General features: G+C 42.5%; 1 protein-coding gene across 1 annotated transcript in view; it reads left to right on the top strand.

Moving 5' to 3' along the window:
• The first annotated feature begins 2977 nt into the window (after nt 1–2977).
• dpysl2b (dihydropyrimidinase like 2b) overlaps nt 2978–16122 on the top strand; it is a 33953-nt gene continuing 20808 nt past the window's right edge. Inside the window, exons 1-2 of the mRNA XM_078272037.1 lie at nt 2978–3255; nt 14677–14765. Of these exons, the coding sequence (XP_078128163.1) occupies nt 3214–3255; nt 14677–14765 (131 nt within the window). The 5' untranslated portion in view covers nt 2978–3213. The remainder of the gene's footprint in view (nt 3256–14676; nt 14766–16122) is intronic.

Genomic DNA, 16122 nt, shown 5'->3' with positions numbered 1-16122 from the left:
GCTCCTCGGACAGCAAGACGCTGGACTTTGATGCGCTCTCGGCGTGCAGGAGCAAGAGTGACGGGCGAGTCATTGACCGGCAGACCGACATCTCCCAGCCGAGGAAGGTGGAGATACGGGAGAGCACAGGGAAAGAAGCTCTGCAGAACCTGGATGATAAAAAGGTAATTTCCTTGTGTTTTGCATGCGTATATTGTGTATTTTTTTCAACCCACGTATCTTTTTGTCGTCTTTCTCTCCAACTCTCATTTCTGTCATACGACATTCAGATCTGTGCAAAAAAGAATTGCACCATTTTCACCTAAAAGTGTTCCAATTCCAGCCTCTGCCACTCATTTGAGTTTGTCTAAGCTTACAGACAATGTACACCAGGCAACTTGCCTTGACTACACTTCCCAGAAAGCAGTGTGATGTAACAGAGTAGAAGGAGAGGGCCCACCATGTAGAGCTGCCAGAGGGAGTGGCTCCTGTGTAGTTGGAGCTTACATTAGTGTTCATTTTAGCCCGTCTGCTGCACAATACAGCTGATAGTACATAAAACAGTGTGTGCTCATCAACTGAATCTGAATTGAAGTGTCCTTGAGCAAAACATCTGCAGTTTTAACAGGTCTGAATGGGGGGGGGGGCAGCAAAAAGGTTAACCAGGTTCTAAATGGGACACACACATGATGTGATGCATGGCTGCTGCATTGTTGTGCCCGTGTGTTTAGGTTCTCTAACAGCAGAATTCTGGGTGTGGAGCTGATGGACAAGAGATGGAAGAGATGGCAGCTCTGACTTGCATGACTTGCAGGAAAATCTGACAACTTTTCTGCTGTTGTTTCAAACTCCCCATCCAGGTTTCACAGCTGGGTGGTAAATGGTGGCACTAACAGTATTCATGCTTCCTTTACTTAATATTTAGGCACTTAGGATGTTGTTAAAAGCTTTGTGTAGGGGAGCTGGGCATCATGTTACATATTGATTGCATTAGCCACACAATCTTCTCTTTACCTACTCCTTCTTATCTCTCTCTTATAGCTATTCAAGTCTTACATGTAGAGTAGTTTACCTCGTCTGATAAAAGAATATACATTTGACATGAATGGATTTGTTCTTGTATATTAATACAAAGAGGGATCAAATTAAATGATGGGATGTTTAAAAGCTAGCCTACATCTTAGGATCATGCTTGGTCATCACATTAGCAGACTGCAGTGTTGGAAAGTAACTGAGTACATTTACTCAAAGTGCTGTAGTTAAATTAATTTGTAATTTACTTAAGTATTTTCATTGTCTGCTACTTCATACTTCTACTCTGCTACATTTCAGAAGCAAATATTGTACTTTTTTACTTCACTACATTTATTTAATAAATTACTAGTTATTTTGCAGATTCAGATTCATAATACAAAATATAATCAACAAATAAAATTATAAATACATTATTATGAAATAAGACTTTTTTTTAATCTCTGTGGGAAAATTCTCAAGCTGCCCAGCAATAGATTAAAGGGGACATATCATGTTTATTTTCAGGTTCATGATCGTATTTTGGGTTTCTACTAGAACACGTTTACATGCTTTAATGTTCAAAAAACACATTATTTTTCATATACTGTCTGTCTGAATATACCTGTATTCACCCTCTGTCTGAAACGTTCCATTTTAGCGTCAGTCTGCTCTGATTGGTCTTCCGCAATTGAGCACTCAGTTTCTGCACCGTCAATGCAGCCGGGGAATGACTGTACCTGCACTTTAATGACACCTTCTACCTATATATAGTATAGTTGTGACATCAAAACTGTACAGAACTCCTGACGGCTCATTTAAAGACACAGTTTCTGAATACGGGCTATGTGCATTGCTCTGTGGATTGAACATTTTGATACTTTCACAGTATTTATATAGCACCTCGACCAGCTATATTATAAAAAAGACTATATGGGACATTTAGGTCATTCAAATGATCCCCATCTTTACACATGGATGTGGCGATAATTAAAGGTTAAACTTTGGATAACAATCCAGACCTGTGAAGCATCAGGTTAGTCAGGTTATTTAAAGAACAACACATGCTTCCGCTTATACATGAAAAGTTGAATACATAAGAAATAAAAATGCACTTTCTCAATTTAATACGCTCAATAGTTTTGCAGTCACAGCTTTTGTTGGTCTAAGACCGAGTAGGTCTAGTGGTTAGCTAATATTAGCAAACCTTCTGTCGCTCTGTAACTGACATTACTGAGTCCATTTCCTGGCTTTATGACTCTTCTCTACTTGTGTACTGTAAGTATAAGAAGAAGTAAGCAGAGTATATTTCTCACTTTAAATGAAAAAGTCAGTTGTCCATAATTAACGATTGGAGGAAAGATGGAGTCCATGAAGCATTCGGATACTGAATGTCATTTTACACTGAACTATTGTCAATCTGATTTTATTCTGTCTCTTTTGATTATAAATTGGGGCATCCACCCTGTTATTCAATACAGACCAAATATATGCTTCTAAACAGGCTTCTGCAGAGGAAAAGATAAATCCCATGTCGTCTCCATAGACTGTATATAAAAGGTCGTCTCCTACATGCTGTCTAGCCTGATCCCAACAAGTGGCACTTCCTGTTAATAGTCACACCTTGAAACTATCTTGGGACTGTTTAAACCACCGATAAAACGTGATTTAAGAAAAGTGCAGAAACAAGTTCATTAGGGCTGGGAACAGGTGAGTGGACTGGCTGAGATTTCATTTATTCTAATACAATTCAGATTTTGAGACACAACAGATGAAGTAGAGTTAAGATGGCTGCTCGGTGTTTCTTCATTTGTTCACTTGGTGCACTCTCTGCCTCTCACTAATCCAAGGAGAGCAATTGATGGCATTAGTGACTCTTTCCTGTCAGTGGAGCAGGGCGAGGCTCTGCGCATGCTCCGTGTGGTTCTTTTTTTATGGGAAGAGGCTCGCGAGCGGTCCCTCCCCTCCCCTTCTTGTTTGACTCCGTCTGGGAAGGAAAGCTTTGGTGCATGCAGGCTTGGAGACCTGGAGGCTGCCAGGACTGGATCCGGAGTTGAGAGCTAGTTTGATTCTTGACATTTGTGGCCTCGTGAGGATCAGCTGCGAGCTTCTCCTTCATCGGCATCCTTGTTCCAACCCCCGGCGTGCGAGCAGCGGTAATCCGAGTATCCCGTCGCATTGATTGCGGTCCACGGCGCAGAGCAAGACTAACCACCGGTGAAGATGTCTGGCTATCAGGGAAAGAAGAACATCCCCCGCATCACAGTGAGTGTTGGGCTGTTTTACTGGTGACCTAGCAGAGAATAGGCTATAAGCAGGCGGGTGTCTGCCGGGGTCTGGGCGGGTGGGCCTGCGGGTGTGGGTGCAGGATGTCACCGGGGCGGCATGGTGCCTGTGTCGCTGCCCTCTCCGACTAAATCTGAGCTCGGAGCTGAAGGATATGAGCGCACGTTTGCTTTCTGAAATATATTTCGCACGTGCATATCGGTTTTATTGTCAAATCTGCTTAACGGGAGACTAACCGCTCGTTAGCATCGATAAATCTATGTGGCCGCCCATAGTGTGCTGAGGCTGAAACAAATGTGATTTTCTTTTTTTTTTTTTTTTTTGCAGCATCTTTGCGACAAGTGCTCATCCACCGACCACTTAACCTTTCGAAGATTAATGTCTGCTGCAGATTCACACTCAGTCTGCCATTCTTTGTGCATGGTATGCATGACAGTTGAGATTTCACGCCGGTGGTCTTTGTTACACGGTGTGTCTGGGAGTCCGGGTATCACTGCACACCAACTGGTGGGGCAAATGCTTCCCTGCATCCGCTGTAACACCCAGTACCCGGCTGGGGTTATTTTTCTTTTTCATGCTCTCCTTTCACTAAGGAGAAGCTGACTTTTTGATTCATATATCTTTTAGAGTTGCAGGAGCATCTAAGGGCACATTGTGGTGTTAGTGTGGGGCAGATTATTTCCCTGAATTTATAGCGGAGCTGCATTGGTGATGGTGGTGGTTCAATGGAAAGTAGAGAATAGGGAGGGGAGCCGGGGGGAGGGAGGGAGGGAGGGAGGGGACGGTGGGTCCTATTTCCTTCCATGTTTCTCTCTCAGCTGTGTAATGAAGGGAAGATGCATATAGGAAGGAGGTCACTGTACCCCCATGCTGATGTTGGGGAGTGAAGGGAAGTAATTGGGTTAAAATGTCAAAGATGGCTCAGAACATGCAGATCAAAAGTCATATGGAGGGAGCTGCCTGCGAGTCATATTTTGGGCTCTCAATAAAAATTGGAGTCAATGTTTTGTGCAGATAGAAAGATGCATTAATGTAATGAATCTTTTGGCTTATAATGAGTGTCTAACAGGCCTACCAGGGACAAGCCAAGGGGTGCAAAGGTTCTCAGGTGGCCCCTAAGCTATAGCCTCCATGTTAGGTGCCTGATTTTTCAGTTGGTTCAGTTCTTCTGAAAAAATCTAATTCACTTACTATAATAAACTATAATTAGTGCGATGACGTGATGTGGGTGGGGTGGCGGCTGCTAGTAAGGACCAGGGGACTTTTTAGACATCTGCGCCCAGGGGGCCCATCGCCTATGAATGCATTCATTCATATTTCTACTGTATCAGAAGAAGCCTAAACCTCCATCCATTCTGCACATGATGGAAGTCAGACAGTGCAGCCAAAGTGGCCAACGACACAGGTTTTGGCACCACAGTGTCCGTGCTCATGCAGGCGTCCTAAGTCTACGCAGAGAGGGGTGTTATGGGTAACTGTAGGCCTCAGAGACTCGCAGAGGAGCTGATGTGCACATCTCCCGAATCCCAAAAATGTGTACTGCAGCCTTGCATATCGCACTATTTCTGTCAGAAGGTGAAATGTAAAAAAAAAACCGCACCACTTTATATCCGAAAAGGTCAACATCTGTGGATGTTTGCTTATGTGTGGGTCCTGGGCATACACGTTCCAGCCTTGATGGAAAAATTATTGATAAAAATTGTGATAATTGTTTGGTCAAACATTCTAATTTCTGGAGGATTTGCTATATATGTCTTTGTTCTCAACCATTGTAAATTGAATATCTTTAAGTTTGGGACTCTTAGGCAGACAAATCCAGCAATTTAAAGGAGTCACATTGGACTCTGGGAACTTTAGTTGCAGCCCTATTGTGCAAAGGAGAAGAGATGTTGAAACACAAGCTGATATTTCTCTAAATGAATGAAATAATACCCAAAAAAAAAGTCTTATTGCAAGTGGAGAAAACCAATCGGGGAGAGAAAAGTCTCACATTTATGTCCCACTGGCTAGTTTAATTTAAGATTTTAATTGCATATTTTGATTGTTTTATAAAGTCGTCATTTATGATATAATGACCGATTAATATCATGGTGTCTCTGGTGAAAACAGGCAGCCTCTCAGGTGAATCATTTCCCCCTGGCCACTCTGCAGAGTGTTTGAGGCGCAGCAGCCGGTTGGTGGGGAGATCAGAGGATTAGCAGGGGTTGTAGTCCCACCAGTGATTAAGTCGGACCTAAATGGATCGACTGCCTATTCTTGAACAGAAAAAGGGGGGTCAGGGACAGAATTTGAAATGTTTTTTTCATAAGAACTGAGCATGGTGAATGTGTTGCATGACACTGTAGCTGCAGAATAGCTGAATGTCTCGGTGACTTTGTGGATATCATTTTTTTTTAAGAGAACTACCTCTGTAACCACTGGGCTTCTTCACTGAACAGGCGTCGGGGTGAAGAGTAGATGAGCTTATTAAACCAAACGGAGGCTGGAGAGGAAATGAATGAGGTTAAATTGAATAAAAACTTAACGGGAGAGGCGCAGCATGGACAAAGGAACTCTGTGTGTTCCATTTCTCTTTGCATAACAAGCCAATCGAATTTTGAGTTTGGATTGTAAATGCGGAATTCAAATGTTTCATCCATCCATCCATCCATCCATCCATCCATCCCCGGTCGTTAGGGGTGGAGTGCTAGAGTCTGTAGAACAGTAGAGCTGACTGGTTTGTGTTGGACAGATGGAGTCGGGTCAGCTGCACAGGCAGGGACGTACTTAAGGCAGATCTCATCAAATATGAATGAGCCCTCACAAGTTCACCACCTGGGTTAGGAGCTTCTGTGCTCTCCAAATCTCCGATGCATACAGCTAAACCAGAGCCGAGTTAAAAGGTGTGTGTGATCGAAGTGAAATATAGAGTCAAGTAGGGCTGAAGCTAATGTGTTTATTGTGATTAATGGTTTGGTTTTTAAAATGTAAAAAAAAAGCCCTTCACTAGTTCCCAGAGTCCAAGGTGACTTCTTTAAATGACTTGTTTTTTTCTGACATTCCATTCATACATTCAGTTTTCAGTTGAATTGATAAGGTATTTAAGCCCTGATGACTTTGCCCAGATTCACTGTACAGTATATTAGATATCTTTTGGGTTTTGGACTGTCAGTTGGACAAAACAAGTCATTTAAAGATTTCACATTGGACGCTGGAAACTTGTGATGGGCATTTGAGCTATTTTTTGACATTTCAAAAACTAAATAGCTAAGCAACTAATCAGAGAACTAATCAACAGATGGAAAAAAATAATGATTAGTTGCAGCCCTAAATGATATTAAATGTAGAAAACCAGCAAATCTTCACTTTGGCGAAGCTGAAACAGAGTATGTTTGGCATTTTTCTCTTGATAAATAACCTAAAAGATGAATGTATTATCAAAACTGTCATCAAGCCAAAATAAATATGCCCCAAACGAGAGCAGTGTGTCTTGACAGATAAGGATATAAATACAGACGAAAGCAGCAAAGTAAAAAGCAAAGCTAATGTTTGAGTAACTGCAGCTCTAAAGTCCATGTTAAAGGAAGGTAAAAATAGACAGAGGCTATAATAAGACTGTCCTGGATTAAAGACTACAATCCCCAGGGGATGAGAGATCATTAGGCAGTCTGCTAGTATACCTGGAGTACAGTAGTTGTCCCCTGTGGCAGCTCTGCGTGTGTGTGTGTGTGTGTGTGTGTGTGTGTGTGTGTGTGTGTGTGTGTAGTTTTAGTGTGTTCATGCTGTTATCTCACAGTGCACAGTAGCCCAGGGCACTGTCTATACACACAAACACACTTTTCTCCAAATCACCCACCCACCGGCTTTTCTTTCATGCTCAAAATGATCCTGAATCCCCCCATTCATAAAGCCAGAAGTCTGAGAGAATATGCAATGTGTTAGTGTGTGTTTGTGTTTAGAGAAAGTGAACTTTTTTTTATTTATTTATTTTTATTAATCACCGCCTGAACAAAGGAGATTAGTGTTGAGTAAAATCTGTAACAGGATTGTGGTGCTTTCCGCTGCACTATATCCTCAATGAACTACAGAAAGAGGCCAATAAGAATTTTTTTTCACAGTTGAAGAATTTGGGGGGGGGGGCGGGGGTTCAGTTGAAGTGCGAATTTAAGTGCTTTTTTTTATTGTCAAAGAGAGAATTTATGAGGTATTCTTAAGTTAAAGAGTGCATTCAAGGGCATATTTCATCAAGTTTGAATGAAAAGTCATATCTGAATCCTCTACCTATGGATTACTCTTCTATGGGTCACACTGTATCTTAATTGCCCAATATCAGTTTAATAAATGCACAAAAATCACTGTTAACATATTTTTGTATCTGTAGTTTGTACAGTTTTTTGCAAACCAAGGGGTTAAGATTAGCTCAATTTCTGTTTAGCTGGTTATGTTAAAAGAGCAAGTGTTCTGTTTTTAGATTTAAAAAATAAATAAATAGGTAACATGTGTTTTTAAAGCAGTTGTCTGAACATGTAGGGAGATGATTTTAGTAGCAGGCTGGTTTTTCAATAATCCAGGACACACATAAATCATTGTGCTGAAAGTCTGACCTGGCAGCATTCTCCACCTGACTTCACAAATGTTCCCAGGGTATTTTCCATTTGGAGAACAACACACTACGTTGCCGGGTTACGTCCGACACTGGCAGGCGTTTTCATAGCGCCCAAATGGATTTCGTCCTGATTTCATAAGACTTTTTCCTCTGCTGAGCGTTTTAGTTTTCACCTGCATGGCTTTGTTTTTACAAAATATGTAATTAATCATCATAGCTTACAGGAGCCATATGATCCAACAGATTCATCTGACTGGCTGTAACAGAAGTAATCAATATTCCCAGAGTCCAGCATCTGTAGTCTATTTTATACTCTGCAGCCTTTTGCATTAGAAAGACTTCTTAAAATGTTTGTTTTAAGCTGCTTTTATCAATAATTTTATGCGTCATATGACTGTAATGTTAAAGTGTGAGCCCACAGAATTACCACCTGAATCTGCAGCTCTCCTCAGGTCAGCGGAGCGTCTAGTGCCTCATTTTCACGGCATGGTTCGGCTCGACTCAACTCAGTTTTGGTACCAGGTCCTTTTCTCGATTTCTTTTCCACTGCAGATAGTACCCCCACTGTGTAGGCGGGATTCTCAGCTGATATCCATAGCGATGCTGCGCAAAACTGCGGTGAATCCTTTTATCGGGAACCGAACAGAAGAAGGTCTGCGCTTTGTCAGTTGTACGGCGTAGTTTTGTGGGAGTGCCATTTAAAAAAAATTAAAATAAATCTGGGTATATAAAATGTGTGTATATATATATATATATATATATATATATATATATATATATATATATATATATATATATATATATATATATATATATATATATATATATAAAATTGCCGTCTCTGCAGACGGTAGCTTGGCTATTAAGAAATGGCGAGTTTGTGCGAGGTGTCACGCAAGTGCCGATTCTCTCTGACCAATGCAGTATTTTAACCTTACCTTCTAGTGTCAGCTCAGCTCGTTTGGTACCTCGACCGAGATGTTACCAAAAAAAGTACTAGATCCACAACTTTTGCTAATGGAAAACCAAAATTGAAACATTTTGGAAGTAACGAGTTGAGGTGAGCTGTGCCAAAACTTACCATGGAGTCGAAATGTGGGATTTGAGATCATTGTTTTGGTTTTTACAGCCATCAACTTTGCTGTTTTCGGTGACTCTCACCGCTCTCATCAGTGCTGTTTTCAGACGCAGAAGGCAGCTGTTTTCAGCGAAAAAGCTCTGATAAACCCACTGTGGGTGGTTTCCCAGCACCAAACGGCAGACAGACAAAACTAGCGACTAGCTGGTGAAGAAAGTGGAGCATTTAATGGCTAAAAAGTCAGATATTCTGTTCAGGAGTTAAGGGGAGAGTAAAACCGCTAAAAGCTGCGCGAACATTGGAATTATATCCGCCAGGTCACCTGAAACACAACTCCAAATGAATGCTAATGTTGCTCTGCGTCTGCTGGATGTGTAGATACGCGACTGTTTGCTAGCATTTTAGCCATTAGGTGATAACATGTCGGTGTTTTGTATAGAGCTTGTTGTGCTGCCCCCAAGTGGCCAAAACAATCAGTCAATGCAGTTCTAAAGATTACAGCAGTGGTTCTTCAACTTTTGCCTCCAACCTTCCTTTAAACCAGCTAATTTTTCAAGCATGCCGTTGGCAACAAAAAAGCTGCATTGGATTATATTTATCAAGATATAGGGGAAGCAGAGAAGACTCTTTTGTTGACCTGTTAGTGATCCATCTGTTTATATGTCTAGATAAATCATGCTAACCTGAATCTTGCTTGCCTTGTTGGCTTGAAAGCAGCAGACTTGTTTTTTTTATTTATTGTTCCTTCATAAAACAAGTTCATTCAGCTTTATTTCCACTCCACATTTTTCTTCGTGGTCATGCAGGCCACCCGAGTGCAAAATGAATGGGACTCTATAGAGCTAGACGGCTAAATTTGTCTCTTTCGCCTGATTGTCGTTGAGAAATCTCAGATTTGATTATAGTTTTTGCAAGTTTCACATGGATTATAGGTCGAAAGTTGTAGTACTTATATCCTTTTGATTTCTTACAGGTTGAGTCGTTGTTGCCCATAACACGCTAGCATTCTGCTAATGAATGCTGATTGGTCAGTGAAGGACTGATTACGATCAGAGATCCTGCTTGACGGCATCCAAAGCGGAACCAGAATGTCAGAGTGAATATTTCGGCGTGGTCTTTAAAACATTAGCAAACCTCTTTCTAGCACGTGTATTAACAGGGAGAGGCTAACCTGTCAGCTGTGTTGTCGATGCTTCGAGAGAACAAAGGAAGCGACTCAGAGCTTGCCGCATTATCTCTGGCCGTATATGTGTATGACATCATTGACATTTTAAAAGGCTTTTTAGAACAAAAAGGCGACTTCTAATCTAACACCCGGCAGCGTGTATTTTCTTAGCCTCCCTTCTCAAATGCAACATTAAAATTACTAGACAAAAAATGATATGCTGAGAAAAGTGGATTTTGAGGGGTATAGCTCCATAGAGTCCCATTCATTCTGCACTCGCCTGTGAGCGCCCTCATATGGAACTCTGGTGGAACTGCAATCAGTTCAGAAGCCGGAAGTTTCCAGAGAGTGGAAGTTCTCTGCAGTTACATTAGCGGGGTTACGCATTGTAGTCTGGAATGAAAACACGTAAGTTCAGTAACAGTGAGCCCATTGAGCTTTGTCCACATCCTGTTTGTGAGGCTGTGAGAGGTTCCCATGAAGGAAAGGTCACTGTCATGTTTGGCTCTGAGCCAGTACAATCAGACACTCTCTCTCCAACCCCTGTGAGCTCCAAAACAATCGGAGGATTATACAGTCTGGATTCAGGGCAAGTAATTGTTCTGCTAATTTGTTCTGCATCTGAAGCTAAAAAACGAAACCCTTTTCAGACAAAAAGCACCTTTTTAGTGAGACGTTTTACAAACCATCTGCCTCTCCCACACTAAGTAACCCAAAAACTAGCCCCTCTTTATGGATCAAAAATGAGTAATTGTTTCTGAAAAGATAATTTTGCCTCTGGGCCTGTGAAAATATGAGCGTTGACTTGAGAACCAAAGTCTCTTGGCAAACTCCAGTGAGCACTGTGATGATGACAGCCATGATGAGGCACATGATGTAACGGCATATTTCTAAGCAGTTGTTGGGATGAAAACAGGCCAGCACTGGGCTGGAGCGAAGCCAGGCGCTCCACCAGAGCATAGGTCGAAGATTACCACATGATCTATTCACATTACTTCCATCAGCGCTGTCAGAACGTTGACTCGCCACACCTTTCAGATGACAACTGCAAAGCATTTTCCAGACTGTGTGTGTGTGTGTGTGTGTCCTACTGGTAAAGCGAGCAACTGGTGGCTCAGTCCTCATATATGGGGTTGCGGGTTTGATTCCGACCTGCGGCACTTTCCTGTATATCTCCGCTTGAGGCTAGTGGCTCGATGCTACATCAGCCTCTACTAGCATAATGCACCCAAATCTCAGACTAAACTGTTGGCGGTCACATTGCATTGTGGGTAATGTAGGCCCCAGGTTTTGACAAGGAAGTAAGACTATCTCTGGTTCTGCTGCATCCATCATGAGTCTGACAAGTGTGCAAAGCTAAATCAGTGGAGTACTCTAAGATTACTTTTGCAACAAAACATTATTTTCATTATTGATAAATCTGTCTATTATCATTTAGTCTAAAAAATGTCAGAAACTAGTGACAACTCACAATTTCCCAAAGCCCAAAATGACTTTTGCAACTGCTTCTTTTGTCGATCAACATTACAAAACTCAAAGATATTCCATGTGCACAGGGGTTAAAGTGGGCCGGAATGATTCAGACGGTGTCTGGCACCTTGGATTAACAAGTATATTAATCCAAAGCCATTCCAGTGTTTCTATTCATTCTCAGCAGCGTGCACCGTGAGTCCATGAATGAGGCAAGTGTCTGTGGTGAGTTCACATGTCTGTAAAAACACAAGGACAGTCGCATACTATCTGGTGAAGTCAGTCAAACAGGTGAAGATCACGTTGCCAGTAGCCTACCGGTTACGAAACAGGCTCGGTAGTGAACGACGCGGTAACGTGCTGCAGATCCAGTGTTTTTAGCTAGACAGAGAATATTTGGTTAAAAGAGATTAATGATGCTGTTCTCTGTTAAGTTAGCTGGAAGTGAATGTAGCCCCGGTGTGTTTTTATGTGGAGTGGCTGTGACGGAAATGCTTGTCTGTAACCGGTCATATGGTAATTTAGGAGGCAATTTGGCCTTGTGTGCTCTATTATTTTACCCCCGCCCTGCCCCCCCCCCCACGGATCTTAGGGTTGCATGTTTTGGAATTTTTTTTTTTTTTAAACTCCACCTGCTCCTGGTGCTCCTTGTTCATGCAAAGATATATTAGGTTTGATCTGTGGCTGAGAAATCTGTGGCATGAAAGATAAAGAAAATGGAGAAAAAAAAAAGTATGTAATATTTGAAAAAGTGGACTCTGCAGTGCCTCAGCTGTGTATGTGCTGGTTCAGATTCGGGGCGGGGCTCTGACTGCGAGCCTTTGCAGAGCAGCAGCAGTTGTGTCTGGAGCCAGAGCTGCTGGCCGGGCTGCAGCGAGCGGCAGCGCCTTGAACAGAGCAGCCTTTGTTAGCCGCGGATGCTGGAGTCCTTGTGACCAGCACTGCCACTCCCTTTTTGGACAGAGGACCCAAGCCGGCGGGGTGACTTGATGGAGGGATGGGGTGGTGGGAGGTGAGAGGCTCAGGGTGGGAGGCTGTGGAGGTGGCAGACCCGCCCCCCCCCCTCTTCTCCCTCACAGAGACAAGTGGCACAGCAACAGGCATGGATGATTGATTACACAGTCTGTGCTCTGATTGGTTCTCTCATGTCCGTTCCTGTGACAGCTCAACCACATGAAGAGGGTGGAGGGGTGTGTCTGGAGGCGGACTCCTGCCTTTATTGTTGCAACAGTGAATACTTTACCCCTCATTTTGTTGTTCAAGCAGAGCTGGAATAAAAAAAGGGGAGCAGTGAGGAACAGTTACTGTTGCTGCACTGAAGAAGGGCACAACTGAACTGCTGCACATACTAACCAATACACACTTTTGTGACCATTTTCCCTACCTACCGCCAATAATTTGTTTTTTTTAGGGGGTCTTCCAGGTTATATGAATAAAAGTTTAAAAATGAAAATATATTTCTTCACACAGACTTGACAAATCACTCAGAGAGAGAGAGAGAGAGGCCATAAAGTTTACAGTACAAAGTGCAAAAAATAAAAAAAACACATTGATTCATTATGGTTCAGGCTCATCCTAATGTATCTATTTCTATTAACATTTAATTTCTTTATTCCTTAACAAAATAAAAATGGTAAACATGGTAAATGGCATGCCGACTCGCCCTCAGATCCAACGCCATTATTCAACTCCTTACCTCCCTTTCCCTCGCCTTTCATATTCTCCCGCTGCATGTTTTTTCTTATCAATCTCTTTCTCTACCCCCCCCCCACCCCCATCACATTACAATGCGTGTCATTGTTAAAACATCTGCACAGAAACCTGGTTCTGATCCAAACAACACAGCTCTCTGTTGTCTGTGTCGTCACCTGTTTCCCCCTTCAACCATGCATCCGATGATTAATATTAGGAGTGTTGTGTGTGTGTGTGTGTGTGCGTGTGTGTTTGTGTGAAGATGAAGAAAGCCAATATCAGTTGAAAGACATTGGACAGCCATGGGTTCCTCTTTAGAATGCATCCTAAAGAGGCCAAGCAGAGGCTGCTATGTAAATCCAGCAGGTTTGGCGTATTTATTCTTAGTTGCGAGTGCCAATTCACTCTTTTATGTGACATTTCCCAAAATGTCTTTTGTCAAATGCACTTAATCCAGCGTCCAATCCAGCCAAATAGGAAACTCGCTCTTAGAAGCATATTTTTATAGGTGTCTGTTAGGGGTGTCACAATACCAAAAATTCAGTAGTCGGTGCCATTACCAGTAAAATAACACGATTCTTGATGCCGATTTCGATACCACGGTAAAAAAAAGGATTTTCTAAGATCCCATGTACTTAAACAGGTAGCTAAGCATTAGCTTAACTTAATCACGGCTACAAGGGACGGGCATTTTATGTCATTTCAACATTTGTGTATTTTATAGCATTATATAGTTAGAGTACCCGAGTTTTAACCCGAGGTTACTCGCAAAAACAATTGAGACACAGCCAGTAAAGTGATCCCAACTGTTCCTGGCTAACCGTGGCTAACGCCGCCATGCTAACTGCTAGCTAACGTTATCGAAGGACCTGGCAAGTGGCCACGGCTGTTTACAACGTGTAGCCTGTTCAGCGGCTGTAGCCGACAACGGTGAGTTATTTGAAGCCAAGAGAGGGGGACTGTAAATCAGGAAGAGAGGACCATGAGTTTGCAGTGAACATGCTGTTTTTTAGGTTGGTAGAATCTATCGCTGTTGACTCCGTTCATAGTTTTTCAAAAGATATGTACCGGAAGTAGAAGAGCGTGACTTCGGCCACTTGTTGTGTGACCTCCTACTTCTGAATGTGTCGACTAGAACACTCTGAAGCGTATACTATACTCAGTTTCGGAAGAGGCGCAGCACCGATGCTGCTAACACTGGCATCGTCGCTAACGGTGCCTACGGTGCCACGGTGTTTTGTCATTTTAGAACCAGAAGGTATCGCAAGTATTGGTTCTCGTGACATCCCTAGTGTCTATAACACCCCAGACCAGTGTCTTGTTCCTACAGTTTTACACCAGCTCTTCCTGATGAAATATTTAATGTAGTGTTTAAATGTGCAGCGACTAATCATCTTTATTGTTTTCCAGAGTGATCGTCTCCTGATCAAAGGAGGGAAGATCGTGAACGATGACCAGTCCTTCTGTGCTGACATCTATATGGAGGATGGAGTCATCAAGTGAGTTTACTGGTTTTTCCTCAAGCTTCATCATGTTTACAAAGTCCTAAACGTGTCTCACTTGTCTCTCTTTTTTTATTGCAAATACAAAAAAATGGTAATAATTAAAATTTAAAACTAAAACAGTATATCAGTCTGCACCTTAGACATGCAGCCATTCTGCCCTACAGACACACTGAAATTGGAATTTATTTCACTCTGTAACAATTAGGCAAAACAATGGTTCAGACCTTGCATTAACAGGCATCTTGGGTAATCTGATCACAAGTGGACATCTCTCGGTACGTCAGTTAACAAATGGCATTAGATTGCGTCTCCGCCTGTGTCTTGAGTAGGGCTGGGTATAGTCTCGCTTTGCCAGACCTTCCTCCACAACGCTGCGGAGGAGGGTCTGGATAGTTCACACAGCATTCCGGGATGGGAGAAAAACGTGCTCTGGTTTATTGGCATTTTTTTAAAACAAACAACTGTCTTGGGCGGTGCTGAGCTCTGCACGGTGCCGCTGGAGCATAGCCTCGGGAAGGAACTTGTTTTGGTGGAACATGTGTATGTTCAAAAGTTGTTTTAGTCGTGCAACGGAAAACTCAGATTGGGCAGATAGTCTAGCTAGCTGTCTGGATTTACCCTGCAGAGATCTGAGGAGCAGTTAACCATAGTCGTCATAAATCCACCGGATTTTGGATTCCAACACAAAGGAAGCGTTGGGTAACGGAAATCTGGTCGAAAAAAAGGACATTCGGTGGAATTTCCGGTGGAAACTGGGCTATCCCAGAAGTGGATCGCTTACCACTGCCAGGGTTGCAACTAAAAGAATAGGCTACAGCAACGAAAGTTTATGGAATGCACAGGTGTAATTGTGGTCAAATCTTGTGCCTGACTGATGGGGCAGTGATATTAATAAGCGTTGTAATTTACGCATTTAAAGCGTCAATGGCAATGTTTTGCCAGCTTTCCTTCCTGGGTTAAGATGCAGCGACTGTGTTGCTTTTTGCCTGTATCACATGTCTGTGTTCTTCAAATTTCTGTAGGATTATCGTTTGCTCTTCTTGTGTAAAATATGTGGCTGTGGTAGACTTGTCCATGTTGGCGATTGGTTGTATGGTGCAAACACCGCCTCTTTTATGTGAACGCGCTCGTCGCTAGATTGGGAAACCCTGGGTTGATTTGAACAAGTTGATAACCACCGTCGTGTCACAACTTATGCGGGGCCGCGGTTGTTAGGTTAGGTGAAGCCGGCTAACGGAAATAAATCCAGGCATGTTGATCTTGCTTCGTAGTACAGGCCTCAGGACACACTGCATATACACAAACTCTTGACAAAGTAGGCATTTACTTCCACCAAAACATCACAGTAGAA

The sequence above is a fragment of the Sander vitreus genome, chromosome 16 (genome assembly GCF_031162955.1).
Source record: "Sander vitreus isolate 19-12246 chromosome 16, sanVit1, whole genome shotgun sequence".
In the NCBI taxonomy this organism is placed as follows: Eukaryota; Metazoa; Chordata; class Actinopteri; order Perciformes; family Percidae; genus Sander; species Sander vitreus.
This window is presented reverse-complemented; position numbering and strand designations above follow the sequence as displayed.